The 14,067-nt window shown below is 39.2% G+C and overlaps 1 protein-coding gene across 1 annotated transcript; it reads left to right on the top strand.

Annotated features, from left to right (window-relative positions):
• The first annotated feature begins 12,413 nt into the window (after nucleotides 1-12,413).
• LOC141595189 (uncharacterized) lies at nucleotides 12,414-12,974 on the top strand. The gene has a single exon (XM_074415160.1). The coding sequence runs from the start codon at nucleotides 12,414-12,416 to the stop codon at nucleotides 12,972-12,974; it is 561 nt and encodes a 186-aa protein (XP_074271261.1).
• Nucleotides 12,975-14,067: the final 1,093 nt, after the last annotated feature.

Genomic DNA, 14,067 nt, shown 5'->3' with positions numbered 1-14,067 from the left:
ACCGTTTCAATTTTGCTTTCTCGGATAATGCGCGGTATGTTTTGTCTTTTAGGTACCTTATGGTAGCACTGCTGGCTACAGAAACCTCCTAGCTCACGCTGGTTTAGGGAGGTTTCCTTTTGCGCTTAAAATCTTGTGAGTTTCTAAGTCTTACTTTCATGTCTTGTTTAGTTTTACCGCAAAATCCCATTTCCTTTGGTTATCTCATTACATGATTTTACACAATGAGAGCATTGTGTGATTTGGTTTGGGGAAGGGTTTTGTGTTGCATCCATTTTGTTTTGCATCCACGTTTACATTTTTGTCTTGCATTGTTGTTTATTTTCCTCTTATATACAAAAAAATTTAAAAAAAAATTGAAAATTTTCAAAAACAAAAATCCAAAAAATGCACGTTTATTTTAGCATATAGGTTGAGTCGGAACGGTAGTATTTCAATAATGACATTGCATTTGCATCTGTTTATGCCTAAGCCGTGCTTAATTGACATGTTATTAGTAGAATCACATATGCATACCTACGAGTTTTTGTTAAAATATTTGCTGGATTATAGACTTGACCTGAAATTTTGGCAACCTACTTATAATTTCTAAGGATTAGAACTCATATAAATGGTGTCATTTGTGACCGGTTTCATGTAGGATTGTGAGTGGTTAATCCTTGCATATCATGTATCATTAATTTGCACATTTATGAAATTCAATTGCTTTTTGCCTGCATACATTCGGGTTAGTGGTTGGTGTCACATGCAGGGAGGTGCTTACAATTTCCTCTTTATTTCGTTTTTACCCATTGAACTCCACATTAGCCAAATTTGCCTGTTGACCCTTAGCTACATCCAAATTTAGCCTGACTTGTCAAGCTAGTATAATGTATGCTTTTGCGGTATATAATTTATAGTGCCAAGTTTGGTCTGTATTGCGTTATTTGGAGTTGGTAGAAAAGAAAGAAGGAGGATGAAAAGAAAAGAAAATGAAAAAAAACGTGGAAAAGAAAAGAGAAAAAAAGAAGTTGAAAAAATCGAAAAGAAAGAGAACAATGTTGAAAGAAACAAACCGTGAAAAAGATGTTGTTTGTAGACGGTTTCACTCCTATGCTTTATTTACATTTATTGAGGAGTATTTTCAGTTCAGTTTGGTGAGTTTTGTGCCAAATGAAGGGTGCATGTGCTTAATCCCATAATTGAGTTTGAAATGGATGTTGTCATATGGTTTTGTTTAGGTACTAGCTTGGCCGCCTATACCTCCACATTTCCATAAATGTTTTGCCTTTTATTACCCATTGCCTCACTTTACCATATTTTTGTAATCCCTCGGCTGTGACAGGACCTTGTTTGGTTGGAATGTATGTACGGTAGTTAGAATTGTCTATCATATTAGTTGCATGCATGATTATGTGGGTCGTAGTCTAGGTGAGCGGCTATTTCTCTTCCTCTCTTACACATATATGCTTACCCTTTGCTTCATGAGAGAAGAGTGTCCCGTGAGAGTCCAATTTTAAAGGTCTTGCAAGGTTGACGGTTCAGCAGTTTTTAACGACTACATAACGCGTTTGCATGATTCATGTTGCTAATTGATTGTTGATTTGTAGCATTAAATTTGTTTAGGCTTTACAGTTTGCATTTCGCTCTGGGATTGAAATCGTTCCAATTAAGTTTTAGGATCGAGTCTAGTTCTTGCTTGGGGACAAGCAAAGGTTTGGTTTGGGGAAGTTTGATGCGTGCCTTAAATATGATGTTTTACACCCTATTTTACACGCATTTCAGAGCTCAATTATGTAGTTTATGCTACTATTTCCCCTATTTCCGTCTACTTTCGTGTTTTTGTATAATATTGCGGAAATGTGAAGAATTCAGCGGAAATCGAGCCGAATCCATCCCCGAGTTCTTGGCATAGGATTTGACATGAAGTAGTGACTCGAGAGATGAACTTGGTGCGCATTTCAAGGCCTAAAAGATAGCAAAAGCATGGTTGCGAACAAGTTGCAAAGCTTAACCAAGCGAAGAAGTGCTTCTCGACATTGTAGCCTTATTCAGATGGCTATATCTCGAGTTCTAGAGCAGATAATCGAGTGATTCCAATTGGAGGTGAAATCATATCCTCTTATCTTTCCAACGCCGCGTAGAACGCCTGATTTGACCAAATAACGAAGACATGGCGGCTGTTTTAAGATCGGTGCGTGCTGCAGGAATTGTCAGAATGCATTACTGTACAACGCATGTGGTCGATCGACTGGTCCAAGTGGTCGATCGACCACTCCACGACCCTGACGCGCAGAATTACAACGAGACTAAGAAGCCCATATGTAATTAGGTTTTTAGGAAATAAGAGTTGTGTGGTATCTTATATATAACGTGACTATGATTCAGTTTGAGGCATCGGATATTAGAGACATTAGGTCTCGATTTTAGCATAGTTTACATTCAATTCAAATAATTTAGATTCTCAATAAAGTTCGCTAATTTGCATCTGGATTTCCTTTCTGCCTTCAGTTTCGGTATTTCTCAATCATAATTTCAGTCTTTAAGTTTATTATCTTCATAGTTAGAATTGCTAGATTAGTTCCCTTAAGCCCTAATTTTCTTTATTGCGAATTTACTGTTAAATCGTTTTAATCATGCTTTCATTTACGGTTTTAATTGCTTTCGTAGTTATAGTTAGAATTATTATGAGTAGCTAAATACCCTTTGCTAAGATGTAGGAGATCTTTGGCGTAGATGGCATTAGAATAGGTGACCCCGAATTAGGTCTTGTTCGATCGACTGGCTTATCTGGTCGATCGACTGAGACGGTTTGTCGATCGACTGGGGTAGCTGGTCGATCGACCGACTTCGTGTCTGATTAGCACCGTTGGATTCGTTAAGTACAATATTTAACAATGAGACCGAGAGGAGACTTGTTAGACGCTTAGTTTTGACCAACCCGTAGATCGAGAGATAGGGAAGGGCATTAATTAATGAATTAAGACGACTAAATTGCTAAGATCAAAAGAAAAGTATAGGCTTTAGGAATCACTTTTCAGGGCGAGAGCTAGTATTAATGAGACCTAGGGACTGGTAGCATAGGCCGAAAGGAGCTACTAGTTAACTTGGACCGAGAGGACTTGTTTTACCCATCCTACACGACTATATTTTGGACTTACCTAGGATTATGTGCCATCGCAGCTATAGTGAACCGACCTTCTTAGCATTTTTTTTATCATTGTTTACATCTTTTGCTACTATTATTTGTTTATTTAGTTTAGGTTATTAGATTTAGTTATAATTCACATCAAAACCCCCCTCACTGTTACCGTTAGACTAAAATTAAAAGCAACTATAATCTCCCTACCTCCCTGCGGATCGACCCTGTTACCACTAGCTTCTGTTAGTTCTAATAGGTTTTATAAATATTATTTTTGGTGCACACAACGACAGGCATCAAATTTTGACGCCATTGCCGGGGAGGCAGCGCTAATTTTTAGTTGTTTTTAATTTTAGTTTATTTTGGTCTCAGGGAACATCAGTTTCCCTGAGACAGTTTTACGTTTCTTGTAGTTTTCTCTTATCTGCAGGTCATTTAGGTCCTGATGGATATCGATATAGTTGCAAGAATAGCTGCCCTAAGCTCCAGAATCGGTAATTATGAGACGCAACAAGCTTTTCAGAGAATACAGACGGAGAATTCTGTCTCCAGTTCTCCCTTCCTGTGTAGAAGATGTGGTGTAGAGGGACATATAGCTGATAACTGTATTAGCCCTACGGAGTCAATGCTTGCTTTCCGACAATATAAGCAAGCTAATGCATATTATTACACTCCTACTTCACAGCATCAACCATTCATGTCGCCTTTTGAGATTCAGTAGCCTATTCCTCCGCAACAACAACCGTCAAATAATGAGGTTGCGGAGATGAAAGCTGTAATGCAAAAATTGATAGCTGAATTTGCTAAGAGTAGTGAAGAATATGCAGCATTAACTAAGTCGATACAGTCTTGAATAGCCGAACTTTCCTTTCAGCAAAATCAACACATGGAGCCTGTGTGTGCTATGCGTCTCCGGAGTGGGTCTACCCTTGATGGGCCCACTATGGTGGAAGACGGTTCTGAAAAGATGGTTGAAAAAGGGAAGAAAAATAAAGTCGAGAAGAAGGCAATCATCAGGTGTATCAGTCGATCGAATGACACACCTGGTCGATCGACTGATACAGGTGAACAGTAACGAATTGCAAATAAGTCAGAAGCTTTGAACAGCAGCAAAGCCGGTCGATCGACCGACCACACTAGTCGATCGACCAGCTACAGTGCGGCACCAGTACCTGAGTTTGAGGATGTCAGTCGATCGACCGACCCCAATGGTCGATCGACTGACAACGCTGCTGATGTGGTTAATGGTTCATATTTGAGACGATCTGAAGAGGGTTCGAGCTACAACAAAGACAAGGTGATCGATTTTCGGCCCAAGTCCACTAATGCTAGGATGAGAGATAATGAGGAGAGGGCTAAGTTACTTTTGCAAGCCCCATATCCAGAGAGGCTGGTACCAACGAAGGATGAGGTATATTTCGAAAAATTTAAAAATGTCATTCATAGTCTTAGTGTGCAAGTACCTTTTCTTGAGTTGGTAAATCAAGTTCCCACTTATATGAAATTCATAAATCAGCTTTTAAATAAGAAGCGGAAACTTGATAGGGTCGAGTCTGTTAATTTAACTGAAGAATCTAGCTCTTATTTGACTCACACTGCTCCACACAAGTTAGCTGACCCGGGTAGCTTTTCAGTCCCTTGTAATATTGGTACCTTCTCAATTGAGAAGGCGTTATGTGATTTAGGGGCTAGTATTAGTGTCATGCCTTTGAGTCTTGCTAGGAGATTAGGATTGACTAGATTTGCGGTCACTAATATGACAGTGCAAATGGCTGATCGTTCTACGGTCCAGCCCGTAGGAGTCCTAGAGGATATTCATGTGCAAATAGGAAAATTCTTCTTCCCAGTTGACTTTATTGTGTTAGACATACCCGAGGATGCCCATATCCCTATCATTTTAGGTAGACCCTTTCTGCACACTGCTGGTGCATTTATTGATGTTGGCTCAGGGACAGTGACCTTTAAGGTGGGGAAGCATTCCATTAGTTTTTCCCAGACTTATAGGAAGAAAGATGATATGTGTCCTGTGACTTGTAATGCGATTTCTACTCGTAAGTCTTATGTTGTAATTACTGACACTCCTCCTTTAATACCTGTGCTTGTTCCTGTTGTAACACCTCCGCCCCAGATTGGGAGCAAATTGGAGGAAGATTCTTCTTTTTTTACTGTTGTAGGAACTGGTTTGGGGAAGAAAGAACCGCGGATTGCTCCAGCTGTGAAGGAGCCCATTGTTCAGAGAGGCGGTTTGGGATGTCTGAGCTATGCAACTGACGAGGAGCTAGATTAGGAGCCCAAGAAGAAGGAGTCAATCAAAATTTCGGAGTCGGATCTTGAGTGTGAGGAGCTAGAAGATGATGACCATGCTTGGGAAGATGCTAGAGATGATCCATTGAGTATTCCTGTCGGAGTAGAGTGGAGTCCAAATTTTCACGAGATGAGCACTTTGCGGAAGCTACTTCATGTAGACGAAGCCTTGGTCGGAGATTTTCTGCGTTTTAGTTGATCTATTCGTTTCTTAGACCTTTTAAAGACTATTTTATTGCTTTTAGACTATTTATCGTTTTTCGTGTGCGCGAGACTTCGCATTTTAATTGGTTCGCTTAGGATTTCATAGACTATAGACTATTATTACCTTTGGGTTCAGCGCAATTTTGGGCGCGTTATTATGTGCACTTGCAGGTATTAAGACCATATTAACTCAATTTATTGAGTTAATTCGTGAACAGAAACTGTTCACGTCAGGTAGGTCAATCGATCGACTGACCTTCGCAGCACAGAGGCTACTGTTCCAGGTAACTTGGTCGATCGACTGGCTAGAGCGGTCGATCGACCACTGTAGCTCCTATACCTCATTCTTTTAATTAATTCTTTGCACATAATTACCGTTTCAATTTTGCTTTCTCGGATAATGCGCGGTATGTTTTGTCTTTTAGGTACCTTATGGTAGCATCTGCTGCTCTCTGAAAACCTCCTAGCTCACGCTGGTTTAGGGAGGTTTCCTTTTGCGCTTAAAATCTTGTGAGTTTCTAAGTCTTACTTTCATGTCTTGTTTAGTTTTACCGCAAAATCCCATTTCCTTTGGTTATCTCATTACATGATTTTACACAATGAGGGCATTGTGTGATTTGGTTTGGGGAAGGGTTTTGCGTTGCATCCATTTTGTTTTGCATCCACGTTTACATTTTTGTCTTGCATTGTTGTTTATTTTCCTCTTATATACAAAAAAAATTCAAAAAAAAATTGAAAAATTTCAAAAACAAAAATCCAAAAAATGCATGTTTATTTTACCATACAGGTTGAGTCGGAACGGTAGTATTTCAATGATGACATTGCATTTGCATCTGTTTATGCCTAAGCCGTGCTTAATTGACATGTTATTAGTAGAATCACATATGCATACCTACGAGTTTTTGTTAAAATATTTGCTGGATTATAGACTTGACCTGAAATTTTGGCAACCTACTTATAATTTCTAAGGATTAGAACTCATATAACTGGTGTCATTTGTGACCGGTTTCATGTAGGATTGTGAGTAGTTAATCCTTGCATATCATATATCATTAATTTGCACATTTATGAAATTCAATTGCTTTTTGCCTGCATACATTTGGGTTAGTGGTTGGTGTCACATGCAGGGAGGTGCTTACAATTTCCCCTTTATTTCGTTTTTACCCATTGAACTCCACATTAGCCAAATTTGCCTGTTGACCCTTAGCTACATCCAAATTTAGCCTGCCTTGTCAAGCTAGTATAATGTATGCTTTTGCGGTATATAATTTATAGTGCCAAGTTTGGTCTGTATTGCGTTATTTGGAGTTGGTAGAAAAGAAAGAAGGAGGATGAAAAGAAAAGAAAATGAAAAAAAACGTGGAAAAGAAAAGAGAAAAAAAAGAAGTTAAAAAAATCGAAAAAAAAGAGAACAATGTTGAAAGAAATAAACCGTGAAAAAGATGTTTGTAGACGGTTTCACTCCTATGCTTGTTTACATTTATTGAGGAGTATTTTCAGTTCGGTTTGGTGAGTTTTGTGCCAAATGAAGGGCGCATGTGCTTAATCCCATAATTGAGTTGGAAATGGATGTTGTCATATGGTTTTGTTTAGGTATTAGCTTGGCCGCCTATACCTCCACATTTCCATAAATGTTTTGCCTTTTCTTACCCATTGTCTCAGTTTACCATATTTTTGTAAGCCCTCGGCTGTGACAGGACCTTGTTTGGTTGGAATGTATGTACGGTAGTTAGAATTGTCTATCATATTAGTTGCATGCATGATTATGTGGGTTGTAGTCTAGGTGAGTGGCTATTTCTCTTCCTCTCTTACACATATATGCTTACCCTTTGCTTCATAAGAGAAGAGTGTCCCGTGAGAGTCCAATTTTAAAGGTCTTGCAAGGTTGACGGTTCAGCAGTTTTTAACGACTACATAACTCGTTTGCATGATTCATGTTGCTAATTGATTGTTGATTTGTAGCATTAAATTGGTTTAGGCTTTACAGTTTGCATTTCGCTCTGAGATTGAAATCGTTCCAATTAAGTTTTAGGATCGAGTCTAGTTCTTGCTTGGGGACAATCAAGGGTTTGGTTTGGGGAAGTTTGATGCGTGCCTTAAATATGATGTTTTACACCCTATTTTACACGCATTTCAGAGCTCAATTATGTAGTTTATGCTACTATTTCCCCTATTTCCGTCTACTTTCGTGTTTTTGTATAATATTGCAGAAATGTGAAGAATTCAGCGAAAATCGAGCCGAATCCATCCCCGAGTGCTTGGCATAGGATTTGACATGAAGTAGTGATTCGAGAGATGAACTTGGTGCACATTTCAAGGCCTAAAAGATAGAAAAAGCATGGTTGCGAACAAGTTGCAAAGCTTAACCAAGCGAAGAAGTGCTTCTCGACATTGTAGCCTTATTCAGATGGCTATATCTCGAGTTCTAGAGCAGATAATCGAGTGATTCCAATTGGAGGTGAAATCATATCCTCTTATCTTTCCAACGCCGCGTAGAACGCCTGATTTGACCAAGTAACAAAGAAATGGCGGCTGTTTTAAGATCGGTGCGCGCTGCAGGAATTGTCAGAATGCATTACTGTACAGCGCCTGTGGTCGATCGACTGGTCCCAGTGGTCGATCGACCACTCCACGACCCTGACGCGCAGAATTACAACGAGACTAAGAAGCCCATATGTAATTAGGTTATTAGAAAATAAGAGTTGCGTGGTATCTTATATATAACGTGACTATGATTCAGTTTGAGGCATCGGATATCAGAGACATTAGGTCTCGATTTTAGCATAGTTTACATTCAATTCAAATAATTTAGATTCTCAATAAAGTTCACTAATTTGCATCTGGATTTCCTTTCTGCCTTCAGTTTCGGTATTTCTCAATCATAATTTCAGTCTTTAAGTTTATTATCTTCGTAGTTAGAATTGCTAGATTAGTTCCCTTAATCCCTAATTTTCTTTATTGCGAATTTACTGTTAAATCGTTTTAATCATGCTTTCGTTTACGGTTTTAATTGCTTTCGTAGTTATAGTTAGAATTATTATGAGTAGCTAAATACCCTTTGCTAAGATGTAGGAGATCTATGGCGTAGATGGCATTAGAATAGGTGACCCCGAATTAGGTCTTGGTCAATCGACTGAGACGGTTTGTCGATCGATTGGAATAGCTGGTCGATCGACCGACTTCATGTCTGATTAGCACCGTTGGATTCGTTAAGTGCAATATTTAACAATGAGACCGAGAGGAGACTTGTTAGACGCTTTGTTTTGACCAACCCGTAGATCGAGAGATAGGGAAGGGCATTAATTAATGAATTAAGACGACTAAATTGTTAAGATCGAAAGATAAGTAATTTAAGCTTTAGGAATCACTTTTCAGGGCGAGAGCTAGTATTAGTGAGACCTAGGGACTGGTAACATAGGTCGAAAAGAGCTACTAGTTAACTTGGACCGAGAGGACTTGTTTTACCCATCCTACACGACTGTATTTCGGACTTACCTAGGATTATGTGCCATCGCAGCTATAGTGAACCGACCGTCTTAGCATTTCTTTTATCATTGTTTACATATTTTGCTACTATTATTTGTTTATTTAGTTTATGTTATTAGATTTAGTTATAATTCACATCAAAACCCCCCTCACTGTTACCGTTTGACTAAAATTAAAAGAAACTATAATCTCCCTACCTCCCTGCGGATCGACCCTGTTACCACTAGCTTCTGTTAGTTCTAATAGGTTTTATAAATATTATTTTTGGTGCACACAACGACAGGCATCAGTAGCTGGGAGGATTGGTTGGATCTGATTGTGTTTTCTTATAACAACAGCTACCACACGAGTATTGGGATGGCACCGTTCGAGGCTTTGTATGGGAGGAGGTGTAGGAGCCCGATTTGATGGGATGATAGAGCTGAGGCCGTGGTTTTAGGACCACAGATGGTAAAGGAGATGATAGAACAGGTTAAGCTGATCAGGCAAAAGATGAAAGCGGCCCAGGATCGACAAAAGAGTTATGCAGACTTACACTGCCGTGACATAGAGTATCAGGTTGGGGACAAGGTTCTTTTGAAAGTGTCTACTATGCGTAGAGTTATGAGGTTTGGTAAGAAAGGGAAGCTGAGCCAGAAGTTTATCGGACCATATGAGATTTTGGATCGTGTGGGTGAGGTTGCTTACCAGTTAGTGTTACCAGCGGCTTTGTATAGGGTGCATAATGTGTTTCATGTGTCTCCGCTACGGAAGTATGTGAGCGACCCTTCACATGTGCTAGAGGTGGAGAACATAGAGTTGGATGAGTCCTTGTCTTATCTTGAGTTGCCAAAACAGATTCTTGATCTCAAGGTTCGCAAAACTAGGAACGGGGAAACAGTGTTGCTTATGGTTCTATGGTCTAATCATGAGGTTGAGGAAGCTACTTAGGAGGCGGAAGAGGCCATGAGGGAACGGTATTCGTCTCTTTTTTATCAGGTATGTGTGGTTACGGGAACGTAACCATGTTTCTTTTAGGGAGGTAGGAGGTGATCGCATAAGGTTTTGGTATGGTTTATGTTGGTTTTGGTAAAGTTACTAGTTGCTTTGAGTCGGTTTGAGTTTTAGTTGGGAGTTTTGTTTTGAGTTTTTAGTTGTGTTGCTGTGTCGTGGTTGAATTAGTATGTTTTGTTTTTGTGTATGGGTTTTAACTTTGGGGACGAATAAACCATTTAAATTTTTCAACATGTGGACAAAAGTTGATGAGTTCATGGCCATTATGTAAAAAGTGTGGCAACTTCCTATGGATGGCACTCCTATGTTTAAGGTGGTTAGGAAGCTAAAAATCCTAAAACCTGAACTTAAGGAATTGAACAAGGAACTCTTTTATGACATTAAAAGGAATACAGATGTTGCCTACAACCTTCTTCTAGACTGTCAGCTTTAACTTCAGAAAGATCCTACTAATTTCAATCTGATGGATAAGGAAAAGCAAGTTAGAGAGTCTTACCAGTTACTTGCAGAAGCTAGAGATACCTTCCTTCAACAAAGAGTTAAGTATGACTGGGCTAGAGGAGGAGATGATAACACTGCTATGTTTCATCAGGCTATTAGATAGAGGCATGTGCATAACAAGGTGTTGTAAATTGAAAATTCTGATGGAGTGGAGTGTCATGATCCAGATGAGATTTTGCAGGCCTTTGTGGATTATTATGAAAACTTGCTAGGTACCAGTGCTGCTACTTCTGATTTCTATAAACATATTGTGACTCAAGGAGCTAGAGTAGATGCTGCTGATTGGGATGGCATGTGTGGCCTTCCTAGCAAGGAGGAAATTAGGCAAGTCATTTTCTCTATTCCAAATGACAAGAGTCCTGGTCCTGACGGTTATACTAGCTGATTTTTCAAAGCCAATTGGGATATAATTCATAAGGACATTTGTGATGCAGTTCAAGATTTTTTTAGGAGTGGGAGATTGCTTAAGCAACTCAATAGCACTACTCTTGTCCTCATTCCTAAAGTTGACTCTCCAAAATCTGTGAAAGAGTTTCGACCTATTGCTTGCTGCAATTTATTGTACAAGGTGATTTCCAAGCTCCTTTGTAGTAGAATCAGTGGTTGCTTGAAAAATATTATCAGTCCTTCTCAATGTGCCTTCATTCAAGGGAGGAGCATTCTTGGTAATATTTTGATTAGTCAAGATCTAGTCAGACTTTATACTAGGAAGTGTGTTTCTCCTCGTTGTCTCATGAAGGTGGACCTTAGAAAGGCTTATGACTCAATTGAATGGGTTTTTGTGGAGCAAATGTTGAGTAGCCTTAATTTTCCTCCTAGATTGATCCATATGATTATGCAGTGTGTGAGTACTAAATTCTTCTCTATTGGACTTAATGGGCAGGTTCATGGGTATTTTAAAGGTTGCATAGGATTGAGACAAGGGGATCTTATCTCCCCCTTGCTCTTTACTCTCTGTATGGAGTACTTGAGTAGACTTCTGAAGACTGTTGATAGATTGCATGGGTTCCAGTTTCATCCCCTTTGTAAGAATATTAAGCTTAATCATCTTATGTTTGCAGATGATTTGCTATTATTCTGCAAAGGGAATGTTAAATCTATTTGTATTACCATGGAGTTGTTTAAAAAAATTTCCAATGCTTCTGGCTTGCATATCAATTATGAGAAATCAGACCTGTACTTTAATGGCATGGGTGCTGATACAGTTCAGAAGGTTCTCCATGGTACTGGTTTTAAAAAAGGGGACTTACCTTTCAAATATTTGGGGGTCAAGATTTCTCATAAGAGGCTCTCTAAGATTTACTGCAATATTCTGATTGATAGGATGCTTAGTAGAATAAGAGGATGGAATAGCAGAAAAATCTCTTACTCTGGTAGACTTATCCTGGTTAAGTCTGTTCTCTCTACTATTCATAACTATTGGTCTCAGATTTTTGTTCTGCCTCTGGGTGTCATGGACAGAATTCAAGCTCTCTGTAGAAACTTTCTATGGGAAGGAGAGGATAAATACTCAAAAGCTCCTTTGGTGGCCTGGAATGTGCTATGTCAAGGGAAGGAATATGGTGGTTTGGGCATTATTGATAGTAAGGTTTGGATTATTACAGCAATTGGGAAACTAGTCTGGTGGTTGGCCTCAAAACAAGATCATTTGTGGATTAAATGGGTTGATAATGTGTACTTAAAAGGTCAGCATTGGCTTACATATGAACCAACTACTTATAGCTCTTGGGCTTGGAGGAAAATCTGTGAGGTCAAAAATACTCTTAGGAATGGTTACATTAATGGTAAATGACGAGGTTCTGATATGGAGTACACTATTGCAAATGGGTACAATTGGTTAACTGAGATGCCTAGCATTAAAGTTCAATGGTATAAGGTGGTATGGAATAAATATAATGTTCCTAGATGCGAGTTTATTATTTGGCTAATTCAGCATAAACGTTTACTTACTCTGGATAGACTAAAAATGAGGGGAATGGATGCACCTGAGGTTTGCTTTCTCTGTGGTTCTGAACCTGAGAGTCATATACACTTGTTTCAGGAGTGCTGTTTTATGAAGAGATGTATGCAGCTACTGGTTGATTGGGTTCATATTCCAATTACAAAACTTCAGAATGTGACTAGTTTGCTGAAGCTTAGAGGGATTTCTGCTCTCTCAAGAAAGATTATCATTGCACATGTGGTTGGCATCCACTACTGGGTCTGGAGATGCAGGAATCTCTGCAGAATGGAACACTTTGTTATGCAACATGTTCAAGTCTTTCAACTAATCAAACAGGAGTGTTATAGGCGGTTTCAAGTCTCATTTGCAGGAAGTATGAGTATACAGGATAGGAATTGGTGCCAAATGTTGTCTATATGCTGAGTCTGATTGTTTATAGTCACTACCACAATTTTGAATAGGGCACTATATCATAGGAGTTGTATATTGGTGTAATTGGACATTTTTTTATATTAATATATTACTAACATTCCACCAAAAAAAAAACTTTGGGGACGAAGTTCTTCTTAAGGAGGGAAGACTGTCATACCATGGTTTTGTATGTCTATGGATACTCTATCGAGTAGGGCTTACTCTGTCGAGTAAGTATGTTTTTATACGAAACAGCAGTCTGCCTGATGGGTACTCGATCGATTATGTGTGACACTCGATCGAGTAAGGGGCACTCGATCGAGTAAGTCACTTACTCGATCGAGTAAGTTGGTCTTACGGGTTGTTTTACCCAGGATTTGTTAATAACGCGTTATTAGTATTTAAGGGTTTCCGTCCCTTTCTTAATTACTTTTACTTTTCTAAAAACCTTTCAAATAGAGAAAAGAGTTACGTTGTTGTGTTCTTCGCGTTATTGTCAAATCCCAAAGGCTAAGGTTATCGGATCGTCGTGTTCTTTACGCCGTTGAGTTCGTCGTGTCAAGGATAAGATCCTTGTATAGTTTTTATAATGTTTCGTTGATTTTGTTTAAAACCCTAATTGGGTAGAATTGGGGGTTTTGGGTGTATATTATTGATTAGATGGTAATTGTATGAATATGTGTTTATAGGAGGAGGTTTCGTAGAGGAGCATTATTGATTAGTTGCTTGTGACGGTTTCGTGATTGCTTATTCCAGGTAAGATTTCCTACTCAGTTATTGGTTTCATATATGTTGGTTGGTTGATTGATTGATGGTGGTTGTTGATTAATAACATTTGTCTATATCGTATTGGAATTGGTGATTGTTGATTTTGTAGTCGGTTGTGATTGTTTGTCTTTGGTTCTTGAGGTGCGTCCTCGGCTGAGTGGAGTCACTTGCAGGAGTGGCTTCATGCCCTTGATTCGCCCTCTGTGGAACCCACCGTAGAGGGGATGTGCACATTAAGGAACATGGGTTATCACTCGGATGATATGAGCGGGGCTTAGGTGGGAACGGCTGCGGTCCCCCACTGGCGGTGTGGAATACCTGTTGCGATGGGTATTCT

This window comes from Silene latifolia, chromosome 8 (genome assembly GCF_048544455.1).
Source record: "Silene latifolia isolate original U9 population chromosome 8, ASM4854445v1, whole genome shotgun sequence".
NCBI lineage: Eukaryota > Viridiplantae > Streptophyta > Magnoliopsida > Caryophyllales > Caryophyllaceae > Silene > Silene latifolia.
This window is presented reverse-complemented; position numbering and strand designations above follow the sequence as displayed.

Coding starts and splice junctions, on each gene's coding strand:
- LOC141595189 (XM_074415160.1), top strand. CDS start 12,414: ATGGAGTACACTATTGCAAATGGGTACAATTGGTTAACTGAGATGCCT.